Below are 12,999 nucleotides of genomic sequence, written 5' to 3'. Positions count from 1 at the left end.
TTCAATATTTGAGGTATAACAGTTTAGTAGAATTATTTAAGACTTGAATTGAATTTTTGTTTCCAGATTATATGAAAATGTAGATTTAAATAGGTAAAATAACAGACTGTAGTTTTGCTTTTCCCATATGTACATTTTGTAATACATGACACACAGATGACATACATAACACGTAGCTGATTATAAAGACCCAGTTTGTTTTTATGTGGCAAGAATGTCTCATTATGCAGAAATTACACCCGACTACCTATAAATGTGTTTCTCCACCACCACACATTTCTCCCTCACACACACACACACACACACACACACACACACACACACACACACACACACACACACACACACACACACACACACACACACACACACACACACACACACACACACACACACACACACACACACACACACACACACACACACACACACACACACACACACACACACACACACACACACACACACACACACACATACACCTCTAACAAAGATACAGAAACGTACAGTGCTGACAGAAACAGCTTTATTGAAGCCAGACAGAAAATAGAGTAAGCTGCTGTGTGATGTTTAGACAAACTCTATATACACATTCATTCAGACACACACACACACACACACAGGACAGACACACACCCAGGTGGTCAGTGGTGCAGGCGAAGGGTCCTGAGAGAGAAGATGAACAGATTGTGTACTGGATGGAACCAGTCCCCCCCCTCTAACAAACTAGAGTAAACAACAAGCCCAGTGTGTAAAAGCTGGAATCAAACGGAGGCAGAGTGGAGAGCGTGTAGGAGAATGACGACACTGATGTTTTTTTGATTTGGAAGCATTATGATAGGAATTTTTTATGATAACTTATAACAAAATGTATACCTATAACCTGGAGACTTAAATAGAAAGAGCTACCTCAGTGGTTAGTGTCTCATTTTACCACTGATAACAAAAAAATTAGATGTATTATATGAACATAACGAGGACACTCTTACGTTGTTTAGTCACATTTAGTTTCAATTTGAAACCTAGTGCAACGTCCACTGAATAACCAGTCCATCAATCAGCCAATAAACCACATCTAATGGTGAGCAATATGATCAGAATAAAAAAAAAAAAATGGTATCCAAGCAAAATTTGTTCTAATTCCTGAAGCAGCTTACCTCCTGTCATCCTCCTACACAACGGGAACAATCCATTCACTCAACAGGCCTTCCTCTGCATGAAGCAACGGACAATTAAAAGGCAATTAAACAGCTACACTTAAATAAATATGGTGCTAAAATAGTTGATCCGAACATGTTGGTGTTTTTATTTAGTTATTTAACCGAGCAGCCCCGCTTGGGGGAAATCATACATACTCTTTTATCAGCGTTGATGTTAACAAAATACATTTTTGTCATCTTCTTGTTTAAGTGAAAACACAAAGCAAGGTAAAAAAATGTAAATCAATACAATTTTTTTGTTGTATTTCGGGAGCGAAGCATTCAAGTAAAGCCTTAGCTCGTCTCTCCCTCTTTCATTAAATAAAATCGACAGTTCTATTTGGACGTTGTGCCAGTGCCAGTGCCAGCTGGAGACGTCCTCAAAGGATGCGAGTGGAAATCGAGTTGAGATGGGGCGATCCTGTGTGTTTAAAGTGTGATACCGTTCACACAAAACCTATCAACATGAGCCCCGCACAAAGTAAAAACACCATAAACCATCTTAAATTCATATTTGTTATGAGCCCCAAACTCCACTGGGACGTGGTCACACGGGAATCAGGCTACAGTTTCCCACGCTGGCTGCTGCAACTGAAAATCTGCCCCACAATGGCAAACGGAGCAGAGAGAAAAAAAAAACGAGGGGCTAGCTGATGATACGGCTAATCGACTGCAAGGAAGGGAACTCCTCGCTGTCCCTGGTGTGCAGGGTCTTGTGGGAGTTGAAGTCTTTAGGGGCGAGTACCTGTCTGCAAGTGGGACACACCTGGCAGTCCAGATCAGCTGCCATGTTGGCCGCCGTGGTCGGCATCTGCCAGGCGTTCTTCTTGTTCTTGTTTTTCTTTCCTCCTCCAGCGCCTGACTGCTTCTCCAGCGCTCTACAGTCTCCGTGGGCAGACAGGAGCTCCTGCTGCTTGCCGGTGTCCGGCAAGAGCACCAGCAGCTCGTTGAAGATGCGGTTGAAGTCTTCTCCGAGCAGGTCCTTACAGCTGCTGTGGTACTGGACTGCTGATATCACACTCTGGGAACAAAAGAGAAGAAGGTCAGGAGTTAGCAGGGTGAGGAAGCCATCAAGATACCAACACATAACCTTGGGGCTTCAGAATTACGGTATTATATCTGTTTTTGTATTATGGGTCGTCACGATTCTCGACGATCTTCTCACGATTTTTTATTGAAGCGTGCTATTGTTAGACGATGGTGTCTAGCTGCTCTGATTCAACAATGTTGAGCTGAAAATACATACATGTAGGCTGAAATTCTGTCAGGAGATGCAATGACTTAATGTTAAACCAAGTGAGAGTAGGAGAGCCATGATGGGTAAGAAAACTAACTAACTTTTAAGTCCACTAGGCTAATTCATGCAGTGTAAAATGCCATAGGCATATGCAGGAAGTGCCACATTTCCCATCATGCCTGCCTAGTCCTAAGTGCTAGACTGAGTAGTTTAAGTTTGTTGTTTTATGTTCCGAAATGCAAATGGTACTTTAGTTAATGTTTGTAATGTAATGTGTCTGTTCAGAACATGATGGCTTATGTTGGTAATTATGATTTTTGTGCTGGTTTATAGTTTTAACCATGAGTGAGATGGCAGTTATATTTCTTGAGTTGAGCTGTGTTGGTTTTTTTTGTCGGATGCACGCAAGTAAGCAGGGCGGAGAAAAATTAAATAATTGCCGATCCTGCTTCTGTTTTCAATGATCAAAATCGGAAGCTAATTTCGAACGATTTCCGATCTAGAATCGTAACACCCCTAATTTTTATCCAAATTTAATAACTAATATTGTATAGTATTGACAAATTGTCTGTATTAAAACATTTATATAATTGAGAATTCATCTATTGTTGTTATAATTATTCATGTACACAATTCCAGGAGTAAAATTTGTGATTAATGATGAGAAAATAACATTAAAATAATTCTCAGGATCCTAATTTTTGATTATTATGTGGCGAGTACCTGTCTGAACTGAGCAGAGTAGTTTTTGAACTGGTTGAACTTTGACTCATCGTTGTGGAGGTACATTCTAATGGACTGGATCAGCTCCAGGTTCCTCTGATGGAAGTCCTCTGGCACCAGGTATTCACTGCTCGACACCTTGGGGGGCCTGGGACAAAATAATAATAACAAAATATTTTATATAATATACTTAGTGCATCATAAGGCCAACACTGACATCAACAAAATCTTTGTCCAACGCAGAAAACCAAAAAGGAGATCATGTATTAAAAAGGGAGATCGTCTCACGGGTTGACTGCAGACGGAGTAGGCTCCACCACGTTGCTGTTGAGGGGGATCCCAGTGAATCCTGGGGGGGGTTTAGTGGCTGAGCCTCCCAGGCCGGGTGGAGGTGGGGGCATAGCGGAGGATGGGGCAGGAGCGGAGGCCTTCAGCGGGAAGGAGGACTTGAAGCCTGAGAAAGAAACACAGTGTGAGCTACTACTTCTGCCACAACAACTGATCTTAAAGGTAATGTGTAAGGCATTAGGTATGATGTGTCATAGTAAGTTAAGAATATACTGGAAGTGGAGGAAAGAAAGATCATAGATGATTATTAAGTGGTGCTGTACCTGGTGGTGGGTTCTTGGTCATGAGAGCAGGGAACTCTTCCTCCGGGTCAAGAGGGGGGTCTGCCTTGGGATGAGGGGCTACCACAACTGCCTCCTTACTAACGGGTGGTGATTTCTCAGGGTGGCCATTAGCCAATCCACTCATCAGTGTCGCTGTCGCGGCGCTGGAGGGAGGTTTGTTCCGACTTTTCTCAGGGACGTTCTCCTTCTGCGCTGCCGTTTCCACGGAGATTGTACTCGCGGTTTGTGTCGTCCCTGACATTGAAGACACAGACATGGAGGGAGCGGATGTGTTCTTCTGCTGTTTTTTCTTCTTGCTGGCTTTAGAGGTAGGAGGATCAGTGCTGGGGGGCGGGTTTGGAGCGCTGGAGGTCACACTGGAGGGTTTGCTGTTGCCTCCTTTAACGGTGAGCAGAGAGGAGATGTCCAACATGGTGGGCACTGAGCGGAACTCCTTCTGCGTCAATCCTACGTTGTTGTCGTCATCAGAAGAAGGAGGAGACCGGGTGTTTGTTGCTTTTCCATTCTCCCCTACCTTCTTTTTCCGCCGTGAGGATGAAGCGTTTGTGGAGGTGAGGAGCTGAGGACCGGAGGATGCAGATGTGAGAAGAGTGGGAGGTCTGGAGGACGGAGGGGGCTGGGGGTTGGGTTTAGATACAGCGGGATGGCTGGACCAAGCAGATTTGGTGCCAGCTGCGTGTTTGGGGGGCCGGATTTTGGACACGAGCGCGGGGAAATCCTCCTCGTGGAAAGAGGAAGTCTTCCTAGGCTGGGCAGAGTAAGCCGGGGTCATGGGGGACGCAACCGCTACAGCGGAGAGGCTGGGGAAGTCGTCTTCCTTCAAAGCTGCATGGGGTGCCGTTACCGTTGGAGGAGCTGACTTTACCCTGGAGGGACACAAACAACAGAAGTTTAACTTTTCAGAACACTTTGGTGTGTGCTGAGGATTTTAGTGATTGTACTGTGTGTAAAAAGTTACATGAGTGGGGCAGATCTGCCTCCTAAAGCTGGGAAGTCATCTTCTCCATCCCCTGGATTAGCGCTCTTCATTGTTCTTACTGTTAAAAGAGAAAGAAATGCGTCAGCACGGTAACAGTGTGACTGCTGATGATCTCTCTGATGTTCCTGCTTCTGCAATACTTGTATCAGCCCTTACAGGGCTGGCATCCCATGATGCAACGAAACTATTTTTGGGACAGCGGTGTAACTAAACCAAATGAAACCCAATAAACAACACATTAACTGTTTTGTATACTTTTTATGTTTTCCTTTTTCACCTGGAGGTTTGCTTATTGGTCTCATTTGTCCGGTCCTGTGTCTGGGCTCTTCTGGTTCTGTTCTCTCGGTCCTCTCCTCTCTCAGGTATTTGGGAACGCTCCTCTCCTGCATTGCTCCTCTCTCCTGCATTGCTCCTCTCTCCTGCATTGCTCCTCTCTCCTGCATCGCTGCTCTCTCCTGCATCGCGCTTCTCTCCTGCATCGCGCTCCTCTCCTGCATCGCTCCTCTCTCCTGCATCGTGCTTCTCTCCTGCATCGCTCCTCTCTCCTGCATCGCGCTTCTCTCCTGCATTGCGCCTCTCTCCTGCATCACTCCTCTCTCCTGCATCACTCCTCTCTCCTGCATCGCGCTTCTCTCATGCATCGCTCCTCTCTCATGCATCGGTCCTCTCTCTTGCATCGGTCCTCTCTCGTGCATCGGTCCTCTCTCGTGCATCGGTCCTCTCTCGTGCATCGGTCCTCTCTCCTCCGGTCTACGCTTTGCCAAGGAGGCCCTCATAGCGGCTGCCATCTCCCTGTCCTCTTCATCTCTGCGTGGACAAGCACACATTCACATAACACTCAAAAGCAAGAAGTAACCAACACGGGACAAAAATTAGGGATGCACGATATGGATTTTTTTCAGCCGATACGATTATTTCATTAATTACCTGCTTATCATGGCCGATACAATAACTTCACATTTTTGAATTTTAAAAAGAAGTGCCTAACCTGTAGTTTATTATGCCCACCTAAGGTGGATGATTTAATCATCCATAGCTCTGACCTAACCAAATCTAACTGCCTATTGTTAACATAACAAAATCAAAGAACAACAAAGAGGATTTGGCTTTTATAGAGCATTTTGTTTTAGAATTCAAATGAAATGCTTCAACATAATCTGTCAAATCAGACATGTCAAAGTATTAAATACTCAATAGAAAAATAAAGGCTTTTATAGAAGCTAAAGCCTGCTTAGTCTGCGGATAAAACACAATGACAAAAAGGCATATAGTAGACTGTTATGCTTAATAAAGAAATGGAAAAGGGTTGGGTGACAGCTATGCTATCTTTAGTGCATGAGGGCGAGATAGATTTTTCTCTGCTTTGACTTTCAAAGAATATAAAGCCTATCAAACGTTGTATTTTTTCCCATGAACCAGAGTGTTTCACCGGTGTTTCTGACCGCGAGTACACATCAATTTGGCCTTGATTTATCGGCTCTATTTATCGGCTCTAATTTAATTACCGGAATAATAAATAATATAAATTTCCCATTATCAGCCGATAATTTATGGGATCGATATATGTGTGCATCCTTAACAAAAATGATTGAGAACAGATTTCAATTTGACTGTGATGCCTACTAAAGCTTGTATGGTTTGAACAGGAACACATCAAAAGCACTGATGAGGCTGCCAAGAGCTACATTTCAATACTGACATTGCACAGAAAGGAATGTCATAGACACACACACACACACACACACACACACACACACACACACACACACACACACACACACACACACACACACACACACACACACACACACACACACACACACACACACACACACACACACACACACACACACACACACACACACACACACACACACACACACACAGTGACGATACAAGGTTGTGGGACACTCAGTTGTGACAACGTCATGCAGCCATTCATTAAATATTTTCCATGTTCACTCCTCAACAATGGTACTGGATGCACGGCCGTCCAGTTATCAGGCTCATGATGGCATCCACATCTTTGCCTATTATGCAAAGTGCCTGTGTGCTGTTGGTGCACATACACAAATGAGTCTACCCTACAACATGTGAAGTGGCGAGTCTGATGCTTACTTGCGATACGCAGTCATAAACCTCCATCCAATTAACGCAGCATTGCTAATTAAGACTCACCGGGAGTACCTCCAGCTCTTCTGACCCCCATGAATCCTTCCTCTTCCTCCACGACTCTGACGCATATCCTCATAGTCCTCACCAGTCACCATACCTGAGGATACACGCACGCATTATTCACATTCACTGCCTTCAAACTAAAATGTGTGATACAGGTAGTGAACTCCTTTAAGGAATAACTCAGCGAGTGTCAGTGTGTGCGGTCAAGAGAAAGAGAGACAGAAAGACAGAGAAACAGAAGAGACGCACGGCGCACGTTGTGTTTGTTACCGACCTTCAGTTCTCCTCTGTTGTCTCAGGGCGTAGTTAAACTGCAGGTCGATTTGGCGGTTCTGTCGAGCCTCTGCTCGGTTCTTGCTGTGCTCTGCGGCCTTGTGGGCCTTGTAGTCGATCTCGGAGCGGAATGCATGGGTGAACTGTTCTGTGGCACAGCGGCCCTCCTCACACAGATAGTGACTGTCTCTGAAGTGCTCGCTCAGGTACGGGTAATCGCTGTTGATAGCAGGGTTAAAAATAAAAATTAAACAACTGCCTTGAGCTAGAGAGCCGCCACCACCACACTCCAGTGACCTAATGGGGTTTTCTAAATGGTTATACACACCTGTAGTACTCCTGGGAACCGTCGGCATCACAGAAATGGCAGAAGTAGTGGTCCCTGCGCAAGTGTTTAAGCAGCTCGTCGTTATCGAGGTAACGATCATCACAGAACTTGCAGAGCGGGTGTCCTCTGTGACTGGTGTCGTCTGGGTCTCCGTGTGCTCTGTGACGTGCCAGTTCCTTACGGTTGTACCATTTACGCTCATGGGAGAAGATCTAGTGGGAGAGGTTATAAGTTTAAAGAACAAGTCAAGATATAACAAGTCACCAAAATGTTCCAATAAGTAGTTTTGACTTTATTTACAGGCCAGTGCTCCCGTGGAGGGAGGATCTTACAGGGAGTCTTACAGTTTAAATGGGGCTAAAATAGATCAATAAATACATAGTGCATATCACATTGCAAAGAGATTCATAAATAGCTACAAAACAACTGGTGCTGGGAACAATTAGATGGATCAATATTTACTGATAATTCTGAAATATCAATATATAAAAAGTTTCCTTTCCTGGTGTTGTTAACTTGAAGCCAAACACTTTCAGTTGTTCTTTATAAGTTTGCCAATGTTATTGTTTCTCCTTCAATCAGTAACAAGTTTAGAAACATTTATTCCAATACCAGGTCAACCATGTGCTGATGTACCGCTGTCAAGGATAATGCTACAGTAAACTACATATTGTGACTGTATGTGTTTTAATACCACATCATTTTCAATTTCACAAAATTATAAGAACAATCATTGATTATATTTGTCCCAATGTTTGATTCTTAAAAGTTCCTTAGTGTCCCATCCAATACATTTCACCACAACATCAAGACCGGCACATATGGGCTGTTCGCAAAGAGCAAAGGCCACGCCCCCTTTTGGGGGACAGAAAACTGAAGATCCCGTAGATGTCAATACGTATAACGTATGTTTGGATTGTAGTTTTGACAAGTTCATATGCATTCATCTCTTGTTATACAATCGTTTGTTTTATAAACTTCTAAGAATTATTTTGCGATCTTGCCTGAACCTGAGCGTTTGCGATACCTTAATAAATTAAGGTTGATCACCGCCATGCCCCTTCAGCCTTCCCCCCGTCCAACACAGCGGCCGGATATTGTTTATCCAGACTTCTATACATATTTGATTGAAGCCTGTTAGGCTAAGTGTTGTCTGTAACTAACCAACATGTTAATAGCCAGCTGTTTGATCCATAGGCTGAGATTTATAACTATAATGTATGACTGTAATACTGCAGCAGCCTCCCACTCAAGCCAACGTTATCTAGCCATGTTAGTCACCAGTATCATTTAGCCATTTACCATACTGACAGTGAATATTAACTACACAACAGCTTTTCATCATTTTCTCTCATGTGACAGCGAGTTATTTTCCCCCAAATGGAAGCACAGCCTCTGCGATAACGCCATGCTGGTCTGGTCTATAGCTTGGAGCCATAAAGCCCCTCTATTATATCTTTTTTAGGATATGGCAGGGGAACAAATCAGAGATCAGCGTTTTTGGATTTACTGTTGGTACAACCAACTACACAGCAACTCTTCAGCATAGAGTTATTAAATCAAATCGGTTTGTTTAATGTAGAAGGTTGGAGACATGATTCAGCTTCTTCTGGTTACGCTTTTGCTGTATACAAGGTATTTTATCCCCCAAAAGGGGGTGTGGTCATGAGAGACTGCTACTCTGGATGACGTATTGCCGGTCTGATGTATAGCTCTTATTAGCTACCTTGTTGATGGTCCACACTTGAAATTTTGACAGAAATCAATTCTATAACTGGTCAAACAAACAAGAGGTCAACCGACTTGTTAAAACTGTAAGGACTGCTTGTGCTAGAAGGGGCGTATCTCTGTGGTAATACGACTCTGACCAATGACCTCATACCTTGAGATGCTTTGTGCAGAGCTTGCAACAGAAGAGCTCGTGCTGTTTCCTCATGTGCTGCTCTAGCTCCTCGTACTTGGAGAAAACCTTCGGCTCTGGACAGCGGAGGCACTCTGGCAACAGCAGATGCCTGATAAAACACACACAGAGAGAGAGAATTGAATCAATGTCTCATTCGAGCAAACACACAATCCGAAACTAACAGTCAGGATTAAAACCAAATCAAATGAGCTCTTGGTAATGGAGAAATTGCTTCGGGCAATAAAGGAAATTACATACAAGAAAAGGAGTGATCAAACATCAATTATATACGTTTTGTTGACTAGAACAGGCTCTCTTTTTCTACAGGTTACTGGGTGATTTCTACTGTTGGTTGACAGAGAGATTAATCCTTGCACATGTACCTGGCTGCTATATATATTTACACATAAAGCAGAAACACTCACTGTTTGCACACTTTGATCAACACACACTTGAGTAAAAACAAGAGCACAGCATGAAATGGTGCTATGCTAAAACTAGAAGACAACACTGGAGGACACTTTATCTGTATGTGGTTGTATACATCTTTGCACCGTGATAAATTCACCATGCTACTGCGTGCTGAGATGACAAGAGGTGCTTTTCTATGAAGCCAGGATAGTGACTTTAGATTTTGTTATTGACAAATAAAATTTGGCATTGAAACATTTGTATTATCTATACTTGCACACCAATAAATAATGAATGTAACATACTTGTTACTTTTTTTGACCAGGCACTTACAATCTTATTACCTTCTTTTATTTTGATATTTTTTTGCATTTAATGTGTTTTTCAATGACAATCTTCAGTTTCTTTCCTTCATGCTATTCTTTTTTCAGTAACAGCTTTTGTTTTTACATTGTAAGTTTCTATTCAGTGACATTTGTTTTCAGTTTCCATTCCATGTCACTGTTTTGGTGGCACAACAATGTAACAGATGCAACCAAATGTTACCAGCATTTGACTGGTGGAGTAGTTGTTGGGACGGTCAACTTTGTTAGAAGGGAGAGTTCAAATTATTAACTATGGATAACACAATAATAAAGAATGGAGCCGAGCAGTACCTGTATTGGGCGTAGGTCATCTCGTCACAGAAATAGATGTCATGCTTCTTCTCACAGGGGAACTGCTGGTAGGGCAGAGACGAAAAGGCCTCCCGTTTTTTCACGAACACCACCTGAAAACAACATGACAGTCAGAACTTAAAGGTGTTATTGATAACATTGTAACATTCAGCCGCTAGATGTCGCATTCTCCCTCCCTCGTCCCATGGCATTTACTTCACAACAAGTCGTTGCCGGGCACTTACCGTCAATCTCAGCCGTTTATCCGTTTATTCTACACTAACTGACGACCCAGAGATACTATGTGATACCAACGTCGTTTTACTATTGACTCACAAGCGTTGTTAGAAGTGGGAACCAAACGTCAGATATCAATAAAAAACAGTGACTGTCCAGCTTTACTTTAAAAGGAAGTCCACGGTATAGGATGGCAATCTGGAAATCACCCGAGGGCACTCCGATTGTGAATTAAAAATCCTTTATTGAGACGTGGATCAGGGTGTGTGTTACAAACCACACACAGGTCATCAGGGTGTGTGGTACAAACCACACACAGGTAATCAGGGTGTGTGGTTTGTACCACACACCCTGATGAAGTCTTGTTGAGTCATAATGCTTTGTTGTTATCCATGTCTAAATAAAGAATTTTGAATTCACAATCAGATTGCCTCGGATGTTTTCCAGACTGCCATCCTATACACACACTCAGGGTCTGAAATTAACCTTTTTCCTCACCTGCCACTGAACATTTCTACCGGCCACTACATTTATTATGTCTGCCACTTCTGAAATCTAGGTAGAACGCTTTAAAATTGTAAACACTGAGTCAGTGGTACCAGATCGTATAATTTTTTTAATATATCACGTAACTTTAATCCATGACTATATTTAATTTAGGCTTTAGAATTGTTTTTTAAAAATCATATTTCTCAATATAAGGAAAACCTGTCTGCCATGGTGGCAGGTGACCTGAAATGTTTACCTGCCACAGCCAACATTCACCCTGTTATTTGACAGGTGACAGGTGCTCATTTCATTCCCTGCACACACTCTTTGGGGAAAGTGGGGAGATAATAACGGTGTAGTGCACTGTTTAAAAAAAAAAAGTATATTCTGATAGGCAAGTTTTACAATAGTACTTGTAAGTAAAGAGTTTAGTAAAACTGAAAAACTGAAAATACAGCTCCTGTCACACAGATCTTATGTAATGTACCCTAAGGAATTATGGGAATGTAGCAGCCAGTAGAGCAGGTTGTATGTATGTATATATATATATATAATGTATGTAATGTATGCCAAATTAGGCAGTTCAAAACATTTAGACAGTAACAACAACCTGCTGTAATAATAGTTGACAGTATTCAACAAAACAGTATGTATATTGTAAAGTTGTTGACTGGTAGCAGCATTACTCTTGAAGGGAGTGGTAGGTAGTGAGGCCCTTAATGGTACCACACTGTCAAGAGTTGACTAGTTGACTGAAATCTACTCAGCTCACCTTGTATCAAGAGATCCACACTGAATGGATGACTAGCAGACAAACACACCAATTACCTTAGAAAAAGGATCTATCATTTAGCAAACTAACCAGCAGCAGAGTAGCAACTAGCAGCCTTAGCCTCCACTGCTCAACCATTCAACCACGCTGGTTTGTTAAGAGATGACAGCTGACATGTTCTACCAGCTAAACTCACTGACATTTGACTGAATCACAAAGTCATTGTGACATTAAAGTAAACAGCAGAAGCCCGGTTGAATTCTGCTTATTTTGACTATAATAAAGCCAGCAGAGCGATGCGGCCTAGTTAGCACCACCAGTAGGCGCATCCCCGAGGCACAGTAGTGGAGGAAGCCGCACCTTGTCGAGCTCCTCCCGGCAGACGGCGCAGTACTTCTGGTCGCACAGCACCCTCATCTTGGTGGAGCAGCGGTAACAAACAGGGTGGTCGCATTTCCCCAGGGCGAAGATGTCCACTTCTTGGCAGCACAGGACGCAGTGCTTCTCTGTCTCTTTAGAGGTTGTTGGAGCCATGGTTGGTGAGAAAGGCACAGATCAACTTGAGTAGTATTTGTTATTAGAAGGAGCTACACAGAGCTGGAGCGCTTACGTAATTATGAGAGTCTGAGCAGCTACTGCTACAGCCGCCGCGTCACGTCACTGCTGGACCTCAGATCTGTATAGTATGAGGATGGGCAGGTCCAACAGCAGGTAGCGCTGCTGCTTACACCTATCACACCGCTTGTTCATCTGCTCAGACCTATCAGGACTGGTCCACGTGTGTCCCATGGTGTCTGCCAGACAGCACACTGGTCTGAGCTGATGATGGTATGACTTACTGTACTTTGGGAAATATTAACATATATATATATATATATATAATATCTTGACATATTTGCAGCTCCCATAATAAAAATTCAGAAATGTACCAGAGTATATTTATTTTTTAGGACTTTGATGCACATGTTAATATTTCCCAAAG

The 12,999-nt window shown here is 43.0% G+C and overlaps 1 protein-coding gene across 3 annotated transcripts; it reads right to left on the bottom strand.

Annotated features, from left to right (window-relative positions):
* Nucleotides 1–509: 509 nt before the first annotated feature.
* Nucleotides 510–12,730, bottom strand: znf598 (zinc finger protein 598). 3 transcript variants are annotated; one of them, XM_037793622.1, is made up of 13 exons: nt 12,378–12,730; nt 10,520–10,632; nt 9,432–9,561; nt 7,550–7,761; nt 7,223–7,440; nt 6,949–7,042; nt 5,208–5,577; nt 5,048–5,153; nt 4,750–4,828; nt 3,771–4,657; nt 3,448–3,613; nt 3,160–3,307; nt 510–2,220 (listed from the first exon to the last, which is right to left on the bottom strand). In XM_037793622.1, exons 1-13 carry the CDS (start codon nt 12,549–12,551, stop codon nt 1,846–1,848), a joined length of 3,072 nt encoding a protein of 1,023 aa, XP_037649550.1. In that variant the 5' UTR covers nt 12,552–12,730; the 3' UTR covers nt 510–1,845. The 3 variants fall into 3 exon arrangements, with proteins under 3 accessions (XP_037649550.1, XP_037649551.1, XP_037649549.1); XM_037793623.1 differs by having other exon boundaries at nt 5,226–5,577; XM_037793621.1 differs by having other exon boundaries at nt 5,048–5,577.
* Nucleotides 12,731–12,999: the final 269 nt, after the last annotated feature.

This window comes from Sebastes umbrosus, chromosome 14 (assembly GCF_015220745.1).
Source record: "Sebastes umbrosus isolate fSebUmb1 chromosome 14, fSebUmb1.pri, whole genome shotgun sequence".
NCBI lineage: Eukaryota > Metazoa > Chordata > Actinopteri > Perciformes > Sebastidae > Sebastes > Sebastes umbrosus.
Note: the sequence above shows the minus strand (reverse complement) of the source record. Positions and strands in the feature narration are given on the sequence as shown.

Excerpts from the sequence above, each read along its gene's own strand:
- znf598 (XM_037793621.1), bottom strand. The coding sequence starts at position 12,551 with ATGGCTCCAACAACCTCTAAAGAGACAGAGAAGCACTGCGTCCTGTGC. Across the intron at positions 10,633-12,377 it reads GCCGGGAGGAGCTCGACAAG|GTGGTGTTCGTGAAAAAACG; the intron begins GTGCGGCTTCCT and ends TGTTGTTTTCAG. Across the intron at positions 2,221-3,159 it reads ACTCTGCTCAGTTCAGACAG|AGTGTGATATCAGCAGTCCA; the intron begins GTACTCGCCACA and ends TTTTGTTCCCAG.